The sequence below is a fragment of the Gekko japonicus genome, unplaced genomic scaffold, assembly GCF_001447785.1.
Source record: "Gekko japonicus isolate JY-2015 unplaced genomic scaffold, Gekko_japonicus_V1.1 scaffold88, whole genome shotgun sequence".
Classification (NCBI taxonomy): Eukaryota; Metazoa; Chordata; class Lepidosauria; order Squamata; family Gekkonidae; genus Gekko; species Gekko japonicus.
This window is the reverse complement of record NW_015160209.1, coordinates 1,334,012-1,349,568: the sequence shown is the minus strand read 5'-3', so window position 1 is coordinate 1,349,568 and position 15,557 is coordinate 1,334,012. Positions and strand designations below refer to the sequence as shown.

Sequence of the window (15,557 nt, the reverse complement as noted above, 5' to 3'; positions counted from 1 at the left end):
GCCCGCGCCCCCGCCGGCCTGCCTGCCTGTCGGCTCTCAAAAGGCGGCGGCGGGGGCGGTCCTTCCCCGCCCTCCCCCTTCGCCCAAAGAAGAGGAGGAGGAGGAGGCGGCGGCGAGGCCGGTCTTCGGCCGCCCGGCCACCCGCTGGCTCCCAGAAGGCGGCGGCGAGGCCGGTCCTTCCCCTCCCTGCCTGCCTGCCTCCCTGCCTGCCGCCGCCGCCGCCACGCAAGCCCGGTAGGTCGCAGAGCGTCTCCTGCGCACGCGCAGGAGACGCTCTTGCACTTTCGGGGGGATTTAAACATCCCCCCGAAAATTTTTTTAACTTTTTTTATTTTTGTGCACATGTGGGCACTGCCCCACATGTGCACAAACCTCCCCCTGCCCCCCAAGTGCAGATATAGCGATCCGCACGGAGGGGGCAACTTGGCTATTAGATATAGTGATTGGTGAATTCCTTACAGTGGGTCCCTTGATGCAAATTTACTTGCCCATTATAAAATGTTCTAAATAGATTGTGTGTGGAAATAGAAATTATAAAAGTCAAGGTGTATTGTGGGAAATTTCCTGATGCCTTTTTTTTTTGCTCACCAAATTTTGGATAAGTATGCCTAATCTTTGGGTTTAACTTCATTAAGTGGCATGTCATTTTTTAAGTTCCACTGAAAATCTTTTATTTTCTTACCCTTATATCCTTCAGATCCCTCTAATGTAACAGAAACATGATTAAGGGAGAACTTCTACTATAGTGTGGAATACAAATACCAGCTACACTAATACATTATAAAAGAGTAGACCAATTCTTCCACAATAACCTTTTCAGGGATTTTCTGGCAGTAACTGTGATAATGTGTTTGAATCAAGCCCAACCCATTTCTTTGGTCTAGTAGCTGCTAGCTGTCCAGTAGTTCAGTCTTGATACATGGATTATTCCATTCTTGTTCTGAGCATTCATGGCTGTAGAAGAATCTTGTAAAGTTGGAAAATACGTCGTTGGTGTCCCTATATAGGCCCGTAATGTGTCTTTGGTATTAAACTTGGTTTTTCTTCTTCAAGGTGAAGATACTTCTCTGGGAAATGCTGATGACATCCTGGAGCAGTTGCCATCTAAAGATGGCAGAAGACCTAACTCAGTTGACACAGTGGCAACTGAGCCATGGCTGAGACCTGGGACATCAGAAACCCTTAGAAGATTTATGGCTGGGCAGTCAAGTCAGGCTAAGCTTTCTTCTGCTGAGAATGCCCCCTTCAGTTGGCAAGGTCTGTCAACAGCACATGGCTGAATAAATGTGCAATGAAACCAGTTGTGCCTTTCAGAAGAACTCTTATCCACTACTGCACTTTTAAATTGTTTAATATGTGTGCTGGATCCATTCTGGTAGCAGAAGTGATTTACCTTGGCAGAGGATCCAACCCCTTATACAGAAACTGAGATGTAATGAACTCATCAAAAGGCCAGTGAGCTGGTAGGTTGTGTCAATTGCTGCAGTCCTCTGTGTTCTGATGAACTGTCAGTATATTACTGATAAGATCTAGTTTTGGAAACAAAGCCTTCTGCACTAGGTCAGCTTGAAAACTGCAGGTTAAAACAAGGCACACAGAAATATTCATTTAGCTGGATGGCGCAAAGGCAAGGTTTTCAGGTTATCCTTTGGGACCACTTTTGTTTGGAAAAAAATACCTCATGACAAGTACAAGATTGTGAAGCATATTGTCTCTTTAAAAGTGTTGAGTGTTGTGACCTGGATTTATCAAACAAATAACTGACACTTGAGCCTACAAAGATTAAAACTTCACATCACTTATTTATTTTAAAACCTTCTATCCAATCATTTGTTCTAGAATGCTAACTAGTCTGTCCTTTTTAGTGTGGGTCTGTGTGTGTTAATACAAACCTTGTATTAGTAGTACTGAATGTATAACTTATGGTCATGATTTTAAGAATAAAAAATAAATTCTATTTTATTACCTGAAGTTTGTGAAGTAGTATATATATATATACGTGTGTGTGTATACATATATACACACACATGAAATATTGAACTCCAAGCTCAGTGAATATGGGGTAAGATTCAGTTTGCCACTATATATTTTCAAAGGCCACCTTGCCAGGCAATGCAAGATTCATACATTAGTGGTGTGAGCCACTATTTTACAAACTCCCAAGTTCTGCATGTGTATAAAGAAGCTCCTGCCCTCCCCCACTCTTGTTAACGCTACTGTCCATGGTTGTACATGCATCACCAACATAAAGTTTATTAGCTGCTGGTCAAGTTGATCCAGTTTAAGAACTAAAAGCGGCCACTCTGTGAGTGAACTATTTACTGGTATGTGATTATGGAATTGCCTGTATGCCTGACACATCTATGATGCAACCTAGATTTTTCTTAAAGCAAATGACGTGTTAATAGCATAGTATTAAAGTTGACTGGGAGAATCATCCCTTTCCTGTCATGTAATTTTCAAACTATTTCCATTCTGTCTCCACAATGAAAGCACTTCTAACATTATCAAGGTTTTGATCATAGTTAAGTGTCCACAGGGGAGGGGTTTAATAGGAAAACATGTAACATGTTGTGCTGGTAGACTTCTGCTTTTCTTACTGTCAGTATATCCAGTTCTCATTGAGGCCCTCATCTGTGGATCAGGGCTGCAGAGAGAGAAGAGACATGTCTACAAACTTGCAGATCCCCCAGGCTTGCGGAAAAAATAGTTAGAAAAAGTTAGAGACATGGAGGGGGATCAGATGAAATCTCCCCAAACAGAGGCATGTGTGGGAGATGGAAAGGGAGCCACTGCTGCCTCAGCCTGACTGGTATCCAGAGTCATGCAGAGGAGCAGGAGCTCCCCGCAGAGGTGAGGTGGGAGTTGGGCAGGGAGGGTGACTGGAGGGCAGCTGGAGTGTCAAGGAGAGCAACAGGAAAGTAAAGAATAAGCAAGCGGAGCATTAGGGGCACACAGGCATTGGGGGGGGGGATAAGGGTTCCCTCCCCCTTCTGTGGATTCCTCCCTCTACCTCCTGCTACTGGGGAAGGAGGAGTTTGAGCTGCTGCTCTCTCTTGAGCCAGGCCAGAGGAAGCTGTGGTGCTGCTGGATACTCCCCCCCCCCCGAGTTTTGAGACCCTCATTATACTTAGATTTTAATGAGTTAAATTACAGAGAACAAGCAGAGGGACCTGCAAGGGCATCTCATTGTCCTCTCCCCAGTTTCCTTTTTTTCTTCCCTGAAAGTCCCATAGCCTCATCGCTTTTCCTGTTTCCTTCTCTCCTTCCTACCTAGTGATGTAAAATTTCTGGAAATTATGAAGCGATTGGGAGGATTTTTTTTCTGAGAAACAAAATGATGTTGGGGAAAATGGAAATATATGCAATACTTATTGTCTTATCCTAAGCTAATTTAATGCTTTAACATAAAATGCATCATTTATAACATACTTAGCATATAAAATGGCAATATTGGACATTTATGGAATTAAAAAGTTATAAATGCCTTAGGTTTCTATAAGCAAAAGTGCAAATACACCCAAGTACTTGAGAACTGAGCTCTCTCTAACCAGAGAGCAAAAATTAAGGTAAATGTGCTAAGATGGCATAGGGTGCATCATCTTGCAGTTCTCAATGAAACTGCAGAATTTTCCTGTGAGGCCCCACCTCCTCCTGATTCCACCCCACCCCCCACCTCTTGCAAGTTAGGACAATAGCTACTTTATACCCAGTCTATGAGTGCCACAATATTTTGAGGCACCTGGTATTTTTGGCCACTGTGTGACAGTGTTGGACTGGATGGGCCATTGGCTTCTCTTATGTTCTCTTAAGAGGGAAAGATGAAAAGGTCAACCACGAGTCATGTCAAAAGGAGGTGAGCAACTGTTAAAAAGCAACAAGAGCCCTTCATGAAGATTAGGTATCCTTCTAGGCACAGAAATACATCTTGGATTTAAGAGCTGTATATGTACGTGTGTTGGAAAAAATGAAAACAAAAGGCCTCAATTCCCCCCCCCCCCGATTCTTTCTGGGCCTTCACTTTTCTATTCCCACCAACCAATCATCTTACCTTTTATCTGCTCCACACCCTTCCGATATATTTATTCTCTCACCTTTCTACAATGGGGACCCAAAAGCAGCCTGCATCATTCTCTTCTCATCCTCCATTTTATCCTCACAACAAGCCCCATAAGGTAGGTTACCTTAAGGTAGGTTAGTAGTATGAGTGGCCCAAGAGCACCCAGCAAGCTTCCATGGTAAAATGGGGATTCAAACCTGGGTCTCTCAGATCATAGTCTGAAACTCTAACCATGCTGGCTTTTGTGAGGTGGCTGCTGGGCCTGGCTCCAATGAGTCCTCCCTCAAAGGCTGGCAAGACTGTTGTGGTTGCCTAGCAGCCCCCACAACAGCCACTGAGAGGTCATTCATTTCCTAAAGTTGCAGGAGCTGCTTCTATTATTGTGTGTGTGTGTGTGTTAATCCCCATTTGTGGGTGTTTCTTTAAAGATTTTTCTGCAAACCTGTTTTTTCCACGTCTACAGAAAGATCCGTCTTGTCTGTTCGTAGCTGCAATCTCCAGCTTTAAGTATCCACAGATGGGGCACCTTTGATACTTAGATATTTTGACGATAGATTATTCTTTCATTTGTTTTTAGCTCTGGCCAAGCTGGAAGGCCTCTTTTTTTAACCTTGGTTATTGTCACTCAATCCTGGTAAAGAAATTGGGAAAAGCAGGGGTCATTTCGTAGAAAAAGAGCTAGGGGGACTCATTAGCATAACTCATTAGCATATGCCACACCCCCTGACATCACCGGAAGTGTGTTCTCCCCACAGCCGGCGGCGACCTCCAGCGGGCACCAGCAGGGAGCTCCAGGCCCCGCCCTCCTGCACCTCACCCGGGGGGATGGTGTCCCCCCGCGTCCCCCCCCAAATGACCCCTGGGGAAAAGTATCGACAGCATCTCAGACATAGCAATAAAACGGAAAGCTAAGAATTATAAAATGGATTCTCCACTTTTTTCTCTTCATTGTGTTGCACCAATAGGGATTTAACATGCTGTGACATGATGATTAAGTCCTTCCTCCACATACCTAAGCAATAATTGCTTTGGGGAAAAATAGATACCACAGAAGTACCTTTATTACACCCCCTCCCAGCTTGTGCACAGTTGTGGCTGCAATTAAAAGCACAGAAGATTATTGCTACCTACTTTAGTTGTAGCAATATTCTCTCACTCCTGCAGGCAGAACTCCCACTTAATAAACTTTATACAAATTTCAAAGTTGTGGGCAGTGACTGGCCACATCCTTACTCCAATGTACTTTGTCTTAAAAAGCTAAAACATTAAAACAAGTAGTTTTACATTACATTGGTTTTGATTGCACCGATGAAAGAATTCAAAAACTTTATTGACCTATAACCTGATTAGAATGCCAGATGAGAACCAATATTGTACAGAAAGTTGTACAGAATTTACATAGAAAACTTTACATAGCTGTACCATATACATTTTTCCATCTGAAAATTTTTTCTACATCCACTGTAAGACAGAATGCTTGACAATCTTTTCTTTAACCATCAGAGCACAATTCACAGTATGAATACATTTCCAATAAATTTAAAACCATCCCCAAACCATGCCAGATTTGTTACTTGAATATATTCAACATTAAATTCTGTACATAGAGTGAAATCTACATCAAACAACAACAAAAAAGTGATAGCAGACAAAACCTAGACCTGTTTGCAGCGATTCAAGTTCCAGTCCTGAAGGATCATTGTGATGGCTTATTATATTTAAAAGCCCTATCACAGGTATATTACAAACAGTTAAGTCAGTTGTGATATTTTGACAAAAGTCAGCAAGACTAACTTTTGGGAACAGACAAAAAAAAAATTACAACTCAAATCCAAACTAGTGCATTTGATAAACAAACTTATGGGCCTATTTAGGAAATAATACAGAAATCAAAGAATGCAGGAAGAACTGTATAGTGTTTAGAACTTTATATTACAGACCTGCATCTCTATACATTTTTTCACAGAAAGATGATTACCTACATCTCAGGCAGCCTGAGTGTGCAAAAGAAAAAAATCTCCAGAATAAGAATTCCACATAGTTCCTAGATCTTTTATCATGAGCAATATTTTCCTGACTTTCAAAATACAGCTCTCCTGAGTTGTACTTCTATAGAAGTTCAAACTTTTTAATGTGTTAGTTCTTTGGGTACACCCATAATAAACATCTTTTGATATATATCACTGCCTAGGAAAGTAAATGGGGTATCACAGGCCAGGCTGGCAATAAGACTGTGTTAAAACTGGCTCTGTGCTCAACACAAGCCAGACCAGGGAAGGGGGGAGAGAATCAGCTGGAGATCTAGAGTGTTAACAAGCCTAAATTACAGTTCTTTTCTGCACTGTGAACCCGTAGATGCACGTTGCCAATATAAAGAAACTCCTTATAGACATCCAGTGCAAGTTTTCTTGGTCCTTTGTTTTGCTAGCCACACTTTTACTGCTTAGCTGTTCCCATCTCTTGATCGGATGGTTGGGATATTTGAAAAACTATCCCAATTCGCAGAAAAAACCTCCGCAAGACAGCTCGAAGTTCAGGAATCAGATCAAACTGCATTATTTCACACAGGAGAGGATAATAGAATGATGCATGAGCTTTGAACTGTGGAGAAAAAACAAATGATTTCTCAGTCATTCAAGTACAGAGGGCAGAGAATAATATTTAATACTTAGCATTTACTTACTTCACCCTTTCCACACATTATTCAGTTGCAGTCTGTACCCAACTACTTCGTAAGTTAGATAAGTATTGTCTCCATATTGCTATTGGGGCAATTAATAGTGGATTGCTGAAGGCCACTTAGTAGTTCACTGCACAGCACAAATTCAAACCAGAGAGTTCCTGTTTCATAGCCAAGGTCAAATCTGTATTTGCATTTTTAAAGCAGTTTCGTGCTGCTGTGATGCCATCTTTCTCTATGCTTGTTTGGAGAAGATTCATTTAAAGCAATGCGGAGGCACAATGACAGTGGAGCCGCCACGAGAGGGTGATCCACACATGCAGACATGCAAAAGCATGCTAGCACTGTTGAGGTTTGAAAACGAAAGCAGATGTTGACAGCTTTTTTGAAGACGGAGTCAGAAGGCTGGGACACCGGTGGGTAAGACAAATGCAGATTCGACCCAAGTCTGTTAGCTATTATACTATACCTGTGAAGCCACAGGATGCTCAGAGAATCTTCACACTACCCTATCCCACAGACGCTTCAGAGGGCCTTGCATCAGGTACATCTTGGTGTAACATGAACTATATACTCCATAATAATGCCTAAGTATGTATATTGTAAGTACGTGATAATATCCTGGGCTGGTTCCACATGGAGATAATTCTCCCCTGCTTCTGCAAATACAGAGGAATTCACAGAAGCACCAAAGCAGCCACAGATACATTTTCTCCACACTTTGCTTGCCATATCTCTCCTTGGCTGCAACTTTACCCTGTCACTGGAAGACTTTTGTCCAAGCTTAAAATCAGTAATATCTTGCTATAACGTTATAATACTCTATTGGAATAATGTACTCGTTCCAAGATTTTATTTTTAAAAAGTAAATCTCTAGCCCTTTTGGTTGTCAAGAGATAATATTTGTTATCTCTCTGTAACCAGAAGAGTTTTATTTTTGAAAAATAAAAGCTGGGAACTAGTACATCGATACAATACATCATCATAACGTAGCATCACAACACTGATTTTTAAAAGGCCCCCTAAGACCACTCGTGGTGGTGGGAGAAATATGGTTGCAGGGGATGAGGTAAGGAAGATGGTAGTATTGGACCTAAACATTATTTTCTCATTTTCTAGTCTGCCAAAATGGCATTCTACTATGAGGCTTGGAAACAGTTCTTAAATTCCCAACCAATTCAGGATTATTACTCACCCGATCATCACTTATCTTTAGGACCTTGGTCAAGAATAAAAGTAACAGGCTAGTCCAAGCTTCCCGGTGACTCTCTGATGTCAAAGTGAGGAAGTAACTGAGAGCTTCACTGCAAACACTGTAAACAAAATACCAGTAGGAGAAAAGGTTCAAGTGTGTGAACCTGCTGTAGCAAGGCACTGACTTTTATTACAGTTAGTAAAAGACAATATAGCACTAGATGAGAATAGCAATATATTTGGAAAGTGGATCCAGTTAGCCCCCTCCAAGACGGAGGCATTAAAGGCAACTTCATAGGATCAGCTGCTTCGTAGGTTTCCCATGATGAAGTGTGTATGTGTGTGGGGGGGTTCCCCCATAAGGAACAGGCTTCATTTGGCTGGAGTTAGCTGAAATACTAACGGCATAAAACAGTTTCAATTGAATTACTTTGAAGGGATACAGCCCTGTCTTTAAAAGGGCTGTGACCCTGGAAAAACAGTATAGGAGGTAGCTTGGCAACTACTAACAAACATGCTTGAAGGTGCCTTACACTGAATCAGACCACTGGTCTATCAGCTGCCCAGGGCTTCAGGCAGAGGTATTTCACATCATCTACTATGCAACAGAAGCTAGAACTTTCTGCACGCAAAGTAGATATTCTGCCAATGAGCCATGGCTTCACATGATGTTCAGGTGGGCGCAGAGAAGAGACAGGACAGAAAGGCTAAATAATCCAGAGGAATGGAAATTGCAATCACTCTTAACAAATAGCAAAGTGGGTTCAGGTGAGTAGTCGTGTTGGTCTGAAGCAGCAGAATAAAGTTTGAGTCCAGTGGCACCTTTAAGACCAACAAAGTTGTATTCAATGTATAAGTTTCCGTGCGCAAGCACACTTCCTCAGGTACAGTGAAACAGAATTTCCTCAAGCCCTACATACAGGAAGATGGGGGAGCAGCTGTCAGGAAGACAGGGGGGGCTCTGGCTGGCCCTTCCTGACAGCTGCTCCCCCTATCTTCCTGTATGTAGGGCTTGAGGAAATTCTGTTTCACTGTACCTGAGGAAGTGTGCTTGCACACAGAAACTTATCCATTGAGTAAAACTTTGTTGGTCTTAAAGGTGCCACTGGCCTCAAGCAAAGTGTGTAATTATAAGAATCATGTTGAAATGAGGGGAAAAAATTCAAAAGTGATCATAAATATAAAATGTATGTGGAGATCCACATGCTACTAAGCATACTCCTAACAGAATGAAAACATGATTAGGGAAAATTATGTAAGGGGAACTCATGATTCTGAAACTCTCCTGCTGAGCCTTTCTGTGGAAGAGAGCTGAAAGGAACAGGAGACCATCTCTTACTGGACAAAAAATGCTAACCTAGAATTTATACCACGTTACTCAAATGTAGATTTTAAGAAAAATAAAATATATTAAAATCTAGGTAATGCAGACTAGCATAGCCAAATGAAAGGGTCCTTACTTTAACAGCCGCCGCTGCACTTCCTCCCACGCATCTCTGCGGCTTTCATCCATGTACATACGGAAAAGAATGCGCAACCCACAGGCAAGACTACTGGTCTCCTGTTTCAGTAGATTGGGCTTAGATTTTCCTTTAAAACCTGCCACAACAGCACAACCATACAGATATTACTGGCTTCATCTGAAAACCTGCTTTGGAATAATGTGTCTCTGGGGAAGGGGGGAGGATTAGAAACAGGGATACAAAAGGTATTAGATAGGATACTCAGAGTACCCATCCTCTTTGTTCAGGATGCTTCTAATACCCTAAAAGATTGGGGATGGATAAGATTCTGTTAATACTTCGTGTTTTTAAAAAAACATTTTGTGACAGTGACGGGATGCTGATAATCAAGGACTCATCTATGAAATCTGAACATGGGAATAACTGGGCTGTTTGCGTTAAGGAGTTTAAGGCACAAACCACACATTATGATTTGTAACACGAAGGGTCGGAATTCTCCCAACACAGTTTTGATGCTGACAGTCAGAAGTCAGGAACAGGAGTACTTGTTTTTCAAGGTCCTGTGGCCTCGATTCAGGTCGGGAGGGACCACGATGCAGGGGTCAAAGCCTGAAGCCACAATGTAGGGGCTTCACGGATTTTGCCCCACACTGGTTTCCAAACCCAAAATGGCCCCAGGGGGCATTGTCTGCCCTGCTGGGGGCTGCACATATACCGATGGCCAATGCAGTGTTCATTATATTTGATAGAATTTTTACTGCAGCCACATTCCAATATAACAATGTAATCCTCTTCTCGTGGTTTCTGTGCACCCATGCTATGGGCTCTATACAGAGCAAAATTTGGAGTCTTAAAGAGCTAACATTTGGGGTGCTAGCTTGGGCCACTCCAAGCCAAGTGCTGTTACCCACACCTTCCTGTTCAGTTCTGTTTTGTCTGCTACAACATACAAATATCAAATTCTCTTTTGTTTTTCTTCCACTATCATCTTATCTCTAGTTTTTCTACTCTGTGATTATACAGGCACCTAATCCAACAGCAACCCTGATGGAATACTGTAAAGTAACACTTTTTAAAAGTCTGGTGTTCATAAGACTTACCTGCTTTCCACAGAGCAGTTCTTTGCTCATTGTTTGAATTGAAAGCCTTAGCAAATTTGTGAGATTCCAGCAAGCAATCCAGCAGCTTGAACAACTGCTGAGACGTTAAAAAGCAATACATTCCTTGATCTTGTGTATCCACGTGAACATTAAAGTCTACCGCATCCCTCTTTAAAGAAAGAAGAAGGGTTTCATGTTCACTATAGGTACCCATTTTTAATTATCATAATTTAAATCTTACAGTACCTGTCAATATGTAAACTGCTATAAAACTATATGGTCAAAACTTAAAACTGTATCCATCCATTTATTTAAAACAGAAATTGCAGGTAGCTGCGTTGACCCACAAAAAGAAATCCAGACAAGAAGGCCATCACCAAGTAGTGATAAGGTTTTCAGTTTCCTAGAACTCTTTTTCACACTGAATGCTAAGCAAAATGAAAAAAAGGAGAGAGAAGGAGGAAGGAGGAGGATACAAATATATTTACAGGTATGCTCAATAGCCCAAGTCTGCAGACAGAAATAGCCTTATGATAGAGCAGAGGAGGCATTATGCAGACAATTAAGTTATGCAGTGCTAGGTGCTAAAAAGATCTCACAAAGCAGTCTAGAAAATGGAACAACACGTTGCAGCAGAAAAAGCAAAGCACGATATACTTGTACTATCTTTGCTTCAGTATCAAACTTAAACCAACCCTTACAATATAAGGAGAAGTTTTGTTTTCTTAGAAATTATATATTTCTTCTGGCAGAAAATGGAATCCAAGACCTAAAAATGGAATCATTTCTTCATCGGCTAGTACCATCCAACTGTACTAACCTGTGCTGCAGCTAGATTCTCTGCATCTTCCTTTTTACTGGTTGCTGGGAAGAATACAATGTTGTCGATAGTTTGAATGAGTTCCAGTTGCACAACACATTTGATCAACAGAGCACCAAACAGTTTTTGGTCTGGGAATTCTTAAAAAAAAAAAAAAGAATATGAACAGTAAAGAAGTTATTTACTGTTACGACCAACTGTAAAAAGTTTCTAAATGTCTGATTGTTCCTTAAAATATTCTGTTAAGACCCTGAAGATACTTTCATACACAGCAAGAAAACTGGTAAGACACATTACTATGCGATTGATTCTACCGTTTTTTTCTGCTTGTGAAAGAAGAGCAACCCGTTTTGACAACTGAAAAGTTTATGCTTTGAGTCATGGGATCTGGGTGAAGAAAAGCTCATGTGGAATGGAAGCAGCAGTGAAGAGGGGAATCCTCTGCAGTTCAACGTGGCCTACAATTCCAAATTAAGACCATACAAAATACAATAAAACTCCATTAACCCCTCCATTAAACTCCATTAAAAGTCCTAGCAAATAAAATAGCCTTACAGCATCTCCTGAAACTTCTAAGGATAATGCCATTCCACAAAGTGGAAGCCATTATTTTAAGAAGGGCCAGGATCTATTAGATGCCAAGCAAGAAACCTTACGCAAGGGGACAAGAAGGTGACAACTGGATCAGTGTTACTGGAGTCGAAAGATATATGGGAAGAGGCATTCAGATATGTGGGTCCTAGGCAGGCCCATAGCCAGGATTTTTAAAGTCAGGGGGCACCCCCCACACCCCCCCGCACACACACACACACACACACACACACACACACACACACACAAGGGAGTGCCTGGGCTGGATGGGAAGTCGGGGGCATTGGCGGTAATTCAGGGGGCTGGGCCCCGAGATGCCCCACTGTAGCTACAGGCCTGGTCCTAGGCCTCTTGAATTGAACTTGGAAACTAATTGGCAGCCAATGCAGCTGTTTTAAAATGGGCAGGATATGTTCCTCTCTACTTGCCCCAGACAATAATTGAGCTGCCACATTTTAAACTAGTTTCTAAGTTGTCTTCAAAGGTAGCCCCCACACAGAGTGTGTTACAATAGTGCAACCTCTAGGTTACAAAGAATGGATTACAGTGGCCAGGTTGGCTGAGTATAAACAGCAGGGAGTTGGAAAACCAAATGCAGCTGATGGGGGCCACTCCTGGCCACCACACCAACCTACTTTTCAAACAACAATGATGGGTCCATCAGTACCCCAAAGCTCTTAACCTTGTGTGCAAATGCCTACTCCACTCCATCCAAAGCAAAAGGATCGGTCCCTACAAAGGTTGAGACTTCTCAGCCAGCATTGTCTTGTCTGGACAGATTAAACTTCTGCTTATTCTGCCTTACTCATGATTTGGCCTCAGATCACTGGTTAAGAGCCAATATAGATGCATCTTGACGCTTACAGAATGAAATACAGAGTTGGGTGTCATCAGCATATTGATAACCATCCGACCTCAAACCTCTGGACAATGTAATTCAGCAGTCTCATGTAAATATTGAAGAGCATGTGTGACAAAATGGAACCTGGAGGCAATACACAAGGTAGGAACACAACCTGTTAATTCTGTTCCTCCTATGGAAAATCTGTGTCAGATCTGACTTGAAGACTGAAACCACAGAAGAGCTACTCTCTAAGGCCAACTCCATATTCCAACCAATGAATGGTTAGGTGTATCAAAGGCCACTGACAAATGACTGTCCACCAGTATACTCAGATCTGAAACCAAACTATAATGGGTCAAAGGTAGATGTATCATCCAGGAACCCCTGGAGTTTCTACACCATTCCATGCTCTAGAAACTTCCCCAATAATGGCAACAACATGATACAGTACACTAGAAGACAACATGATCACAGGCTGCCAATTACACCAAATGGCAGTGATACGATTTCAGAGTACGGCAACATACAGAAAACACAACCAAGCTGACATCTATCTTATACGTGTACAGCTCAATGTCACCTAATTATTGAAGTCCAAAAGGTACAAGGCACAAGGTGTGCATTTTTATACTATAGCTGTTTTATGGGCAAGAGAGTGAAACGTGTTCTCATTCTTGAAGATTTAGTACTCTTATTTTAAATTATGATGGTCCAGATCCAATAGGTTGTCCAAGGAGCTGGCTTTTGCGCTATCCCTCCTTTCTGAGATCAGTACTAGGGGTGTGCATTTGGCAATAACAGAGCCGAATGAATACCCGAAAAATACCTTATTGGTATTTTTCGGGTATCATGTAAACCGAATACAGACCAGACATCTGTATTCGACTAACAATACAGCTGGAACTGAAAAAGCCAATTTTATCTGGCTTTTATTTGGGTTCATTCAGCTATACTGAACCCTAAAGGTAAAGGTAAGAACCCTACCAGCCATTTAAACTAAACAGCTGACAGGTGGAGCCACCAGACAGCTATAGTGTTTAAATGCCTCCCTTGGAACCACTTCAGCACTCCTTTCAGCCCCCCCTACTCCTGAGCGGGGGGGGGGGGGGAAAGGGAGGGCTGAAATGGCTTCCTTCCATGTAAACTGATCAGCACTGATCAGACTGTCTTCCCTCCCCTCCCTGAGCCTCCCCACTGCTGTGGAGAGACTCGGGGAGGGAAGACACAGAGGGGCTAGGCATGTTTAAATGTTTTTCTTTCCTTCCCTGAGTTTGGGGAGGGAAAGAAAGGCATTTAAACCTGCCTAGGCTCTCTGCCTTCCCTTTTCTAGCCATACTGCCACCACGGGGCAGCTGAAGAAAGGAAAGCAGAGAGCCCAGGCATGTTTACATGCCTTCCCTTCCCTCCATGAGCCTTGCTGCTATGGGGGGGGGGAGACTCGGAGAGGGAAGGAGGCATTTAAACGTGCCTTGTCTCTTTGCCTTCCCTAACCCAGCTGCCTTGCCTTCCCTCCTCCCCATGGGTATTACAGACCTGAATATATTCGGCAATCCTGAATATTTCCTCAGCCCCAATACTTTACTGGTATCGGGCGGGGAAATTTGGTATATACCAATATTTTTTGGGTCTGTTATACCCAAATCCGGGGGAAAAAAACCAAAACTTTTTCTTGCACACCCCTAATCAGCACTAGAAAAGAATCTGCAAAGCTTCAGGCAACATTAAGGGAGAGAAACACAGTGGAACACATCAGAAGACACAGCAGGTGAGAAAGATGAAACAGGAAAATTGTGCTGCTCAACCAAAATCTCTGCCACGATCAGACTCACTGGATCAAAGTCCATGTAGCTGTTCAGTGGGTCCTGATAGGATAAATATCTCTCCTTAAGGAACAGCTTTTCTTCCTTAAGAAAACACTCACTTGCTGTAGGTTTGTTTTTGCTGACCTCCTCACTTGCCGTTGGCCCTACAATGGGCTGAAACGGGCTTCTATCTAAAGATCTTGGTTGCACAGAGTCATGGATATCTACAGATTTCTGTGATACTGTATCCTGAAAGACAGAAAATAATATTACCTCAACAAGGGGGCTACTGCCAATTATAGGAGCTTACAGTTATACAAATGTAACATTTTTATAATTATATGCAAATTAGATGTGGCTCTTCTGCTCATGAAATATTTCTGACATGACCACCAATAGAAAACATTTTCTTCATCCTAGCAGAATAAGACCAAACAGATTTTAGTTGTATGCACATTGTGAGGAGATTCCAATGGCAAGCACCGCTATGGAGGCGATTTTAAATTCAACCATATGAAGACCACAACACCCAAAAAGACAGTCAAGCAATTCAGCGTGTGATACTGTCTGTTCTCCTCATATTGTTGCAGACAAGGCCTTTTCTTCTTGAAAAGTGAATATGTTCGTGCAGCATTACATATGTATTTTTTAAGCTTACTGTCCTGTGTGGGGCTTTCCCTGTGCAATTAGGCAATACACTAAGAAGGAATTTCACATTTCTTTTTACTTACATAGTTCTGTATACCATGTGAATTTTTTTGCTGCCTTGATTTGTAAAGGAGAGTTGAATATAAATATATTCACAGGGTATGTGTGAAGATACACTAACAAGGCTGGAAGCCCTCTTCCCCTGATAGTGATCAATGGGCCAGTGAGGAAAAAATGAGGCTTGGCCCAGAAGTAACATCACCATGTGGAAACACTGTTCTAGCGTTCACCTAAAACTCTATGGTTAAAAACTTGGACAAAAGCTAGACTGTCACCTTTACATGATGATCGATTC

The 15,557-nt window shown here is 42.2% G+C and overlaps 2 protein-coding genes across 3 annotated transcripts in view; one reads left to right on the top strand and one right to left on the bottom strand.

The window, feature by feature from the left end:
• Positions 1 to 1,851, top strand: part of CSPP1 (centrosome and spindle pole associated protein 1) — a 75,374-nt gene extending 73,523 nt beyond the window's left edge. Inside the window, exon 31 of the mRNA XM_015408976.1 lies at positions 1,054 to 1,851. Within this exon, the coding sequence (XP_015264462.1) occupies positions 1,054 to 1,280 (227 nt within the window). The 3' untranslated portion in view covers positions 1,281 to 1,851. The remainder of the gene's footprint in view (positions 1 to 1,053) is intronic.
• A 3,518-nt stretch (positions 1,852 to 5,369) lies between these two features.
• ARFGEF1 (ADP ribosylation factor guanine nucleotide exchange factor 1) overlaps positions 5,370 to 15,557 on the bottom strand; it is a 93,298-nt gene continuing 83,110 nt past the window's right edge. For both annotated transcript variants that reach the window (XM_015409131.1, XM_015409139.1), the window contains exons 34-39: positions 14,674 to 14,803; positions 11,318 to 11,457; positions 10,498 to 10,666; positions 9,395 to 9,533; positions 7,936 to 8,053; positions 5,370 to 6,661 (exon numbers count right to left, since the gene is read on the bottom strand). In XM_015409131.1, coding sequence (XP_015264617.1) covers positions 6,497 to 6,661; positions 7,936 to 8,053; positions 9,395 to 9,533; positions 10,498 to 10,666; positions 11,318 to 11,457; positions 14,674 to 14,803 — 861 coding nt within the window. In that variant the 3' untranslated portion in view covers positions 5,370 to 6,496. The remainder of the gene's footprint in view (positions 6,662 to 7,935; positions 8,054 to 9,394; positions 9,534 to 10,497; positions 10,667 to 11,317; positions 11,458 to 14,673; positions 14,804 to 15,557) is intronic.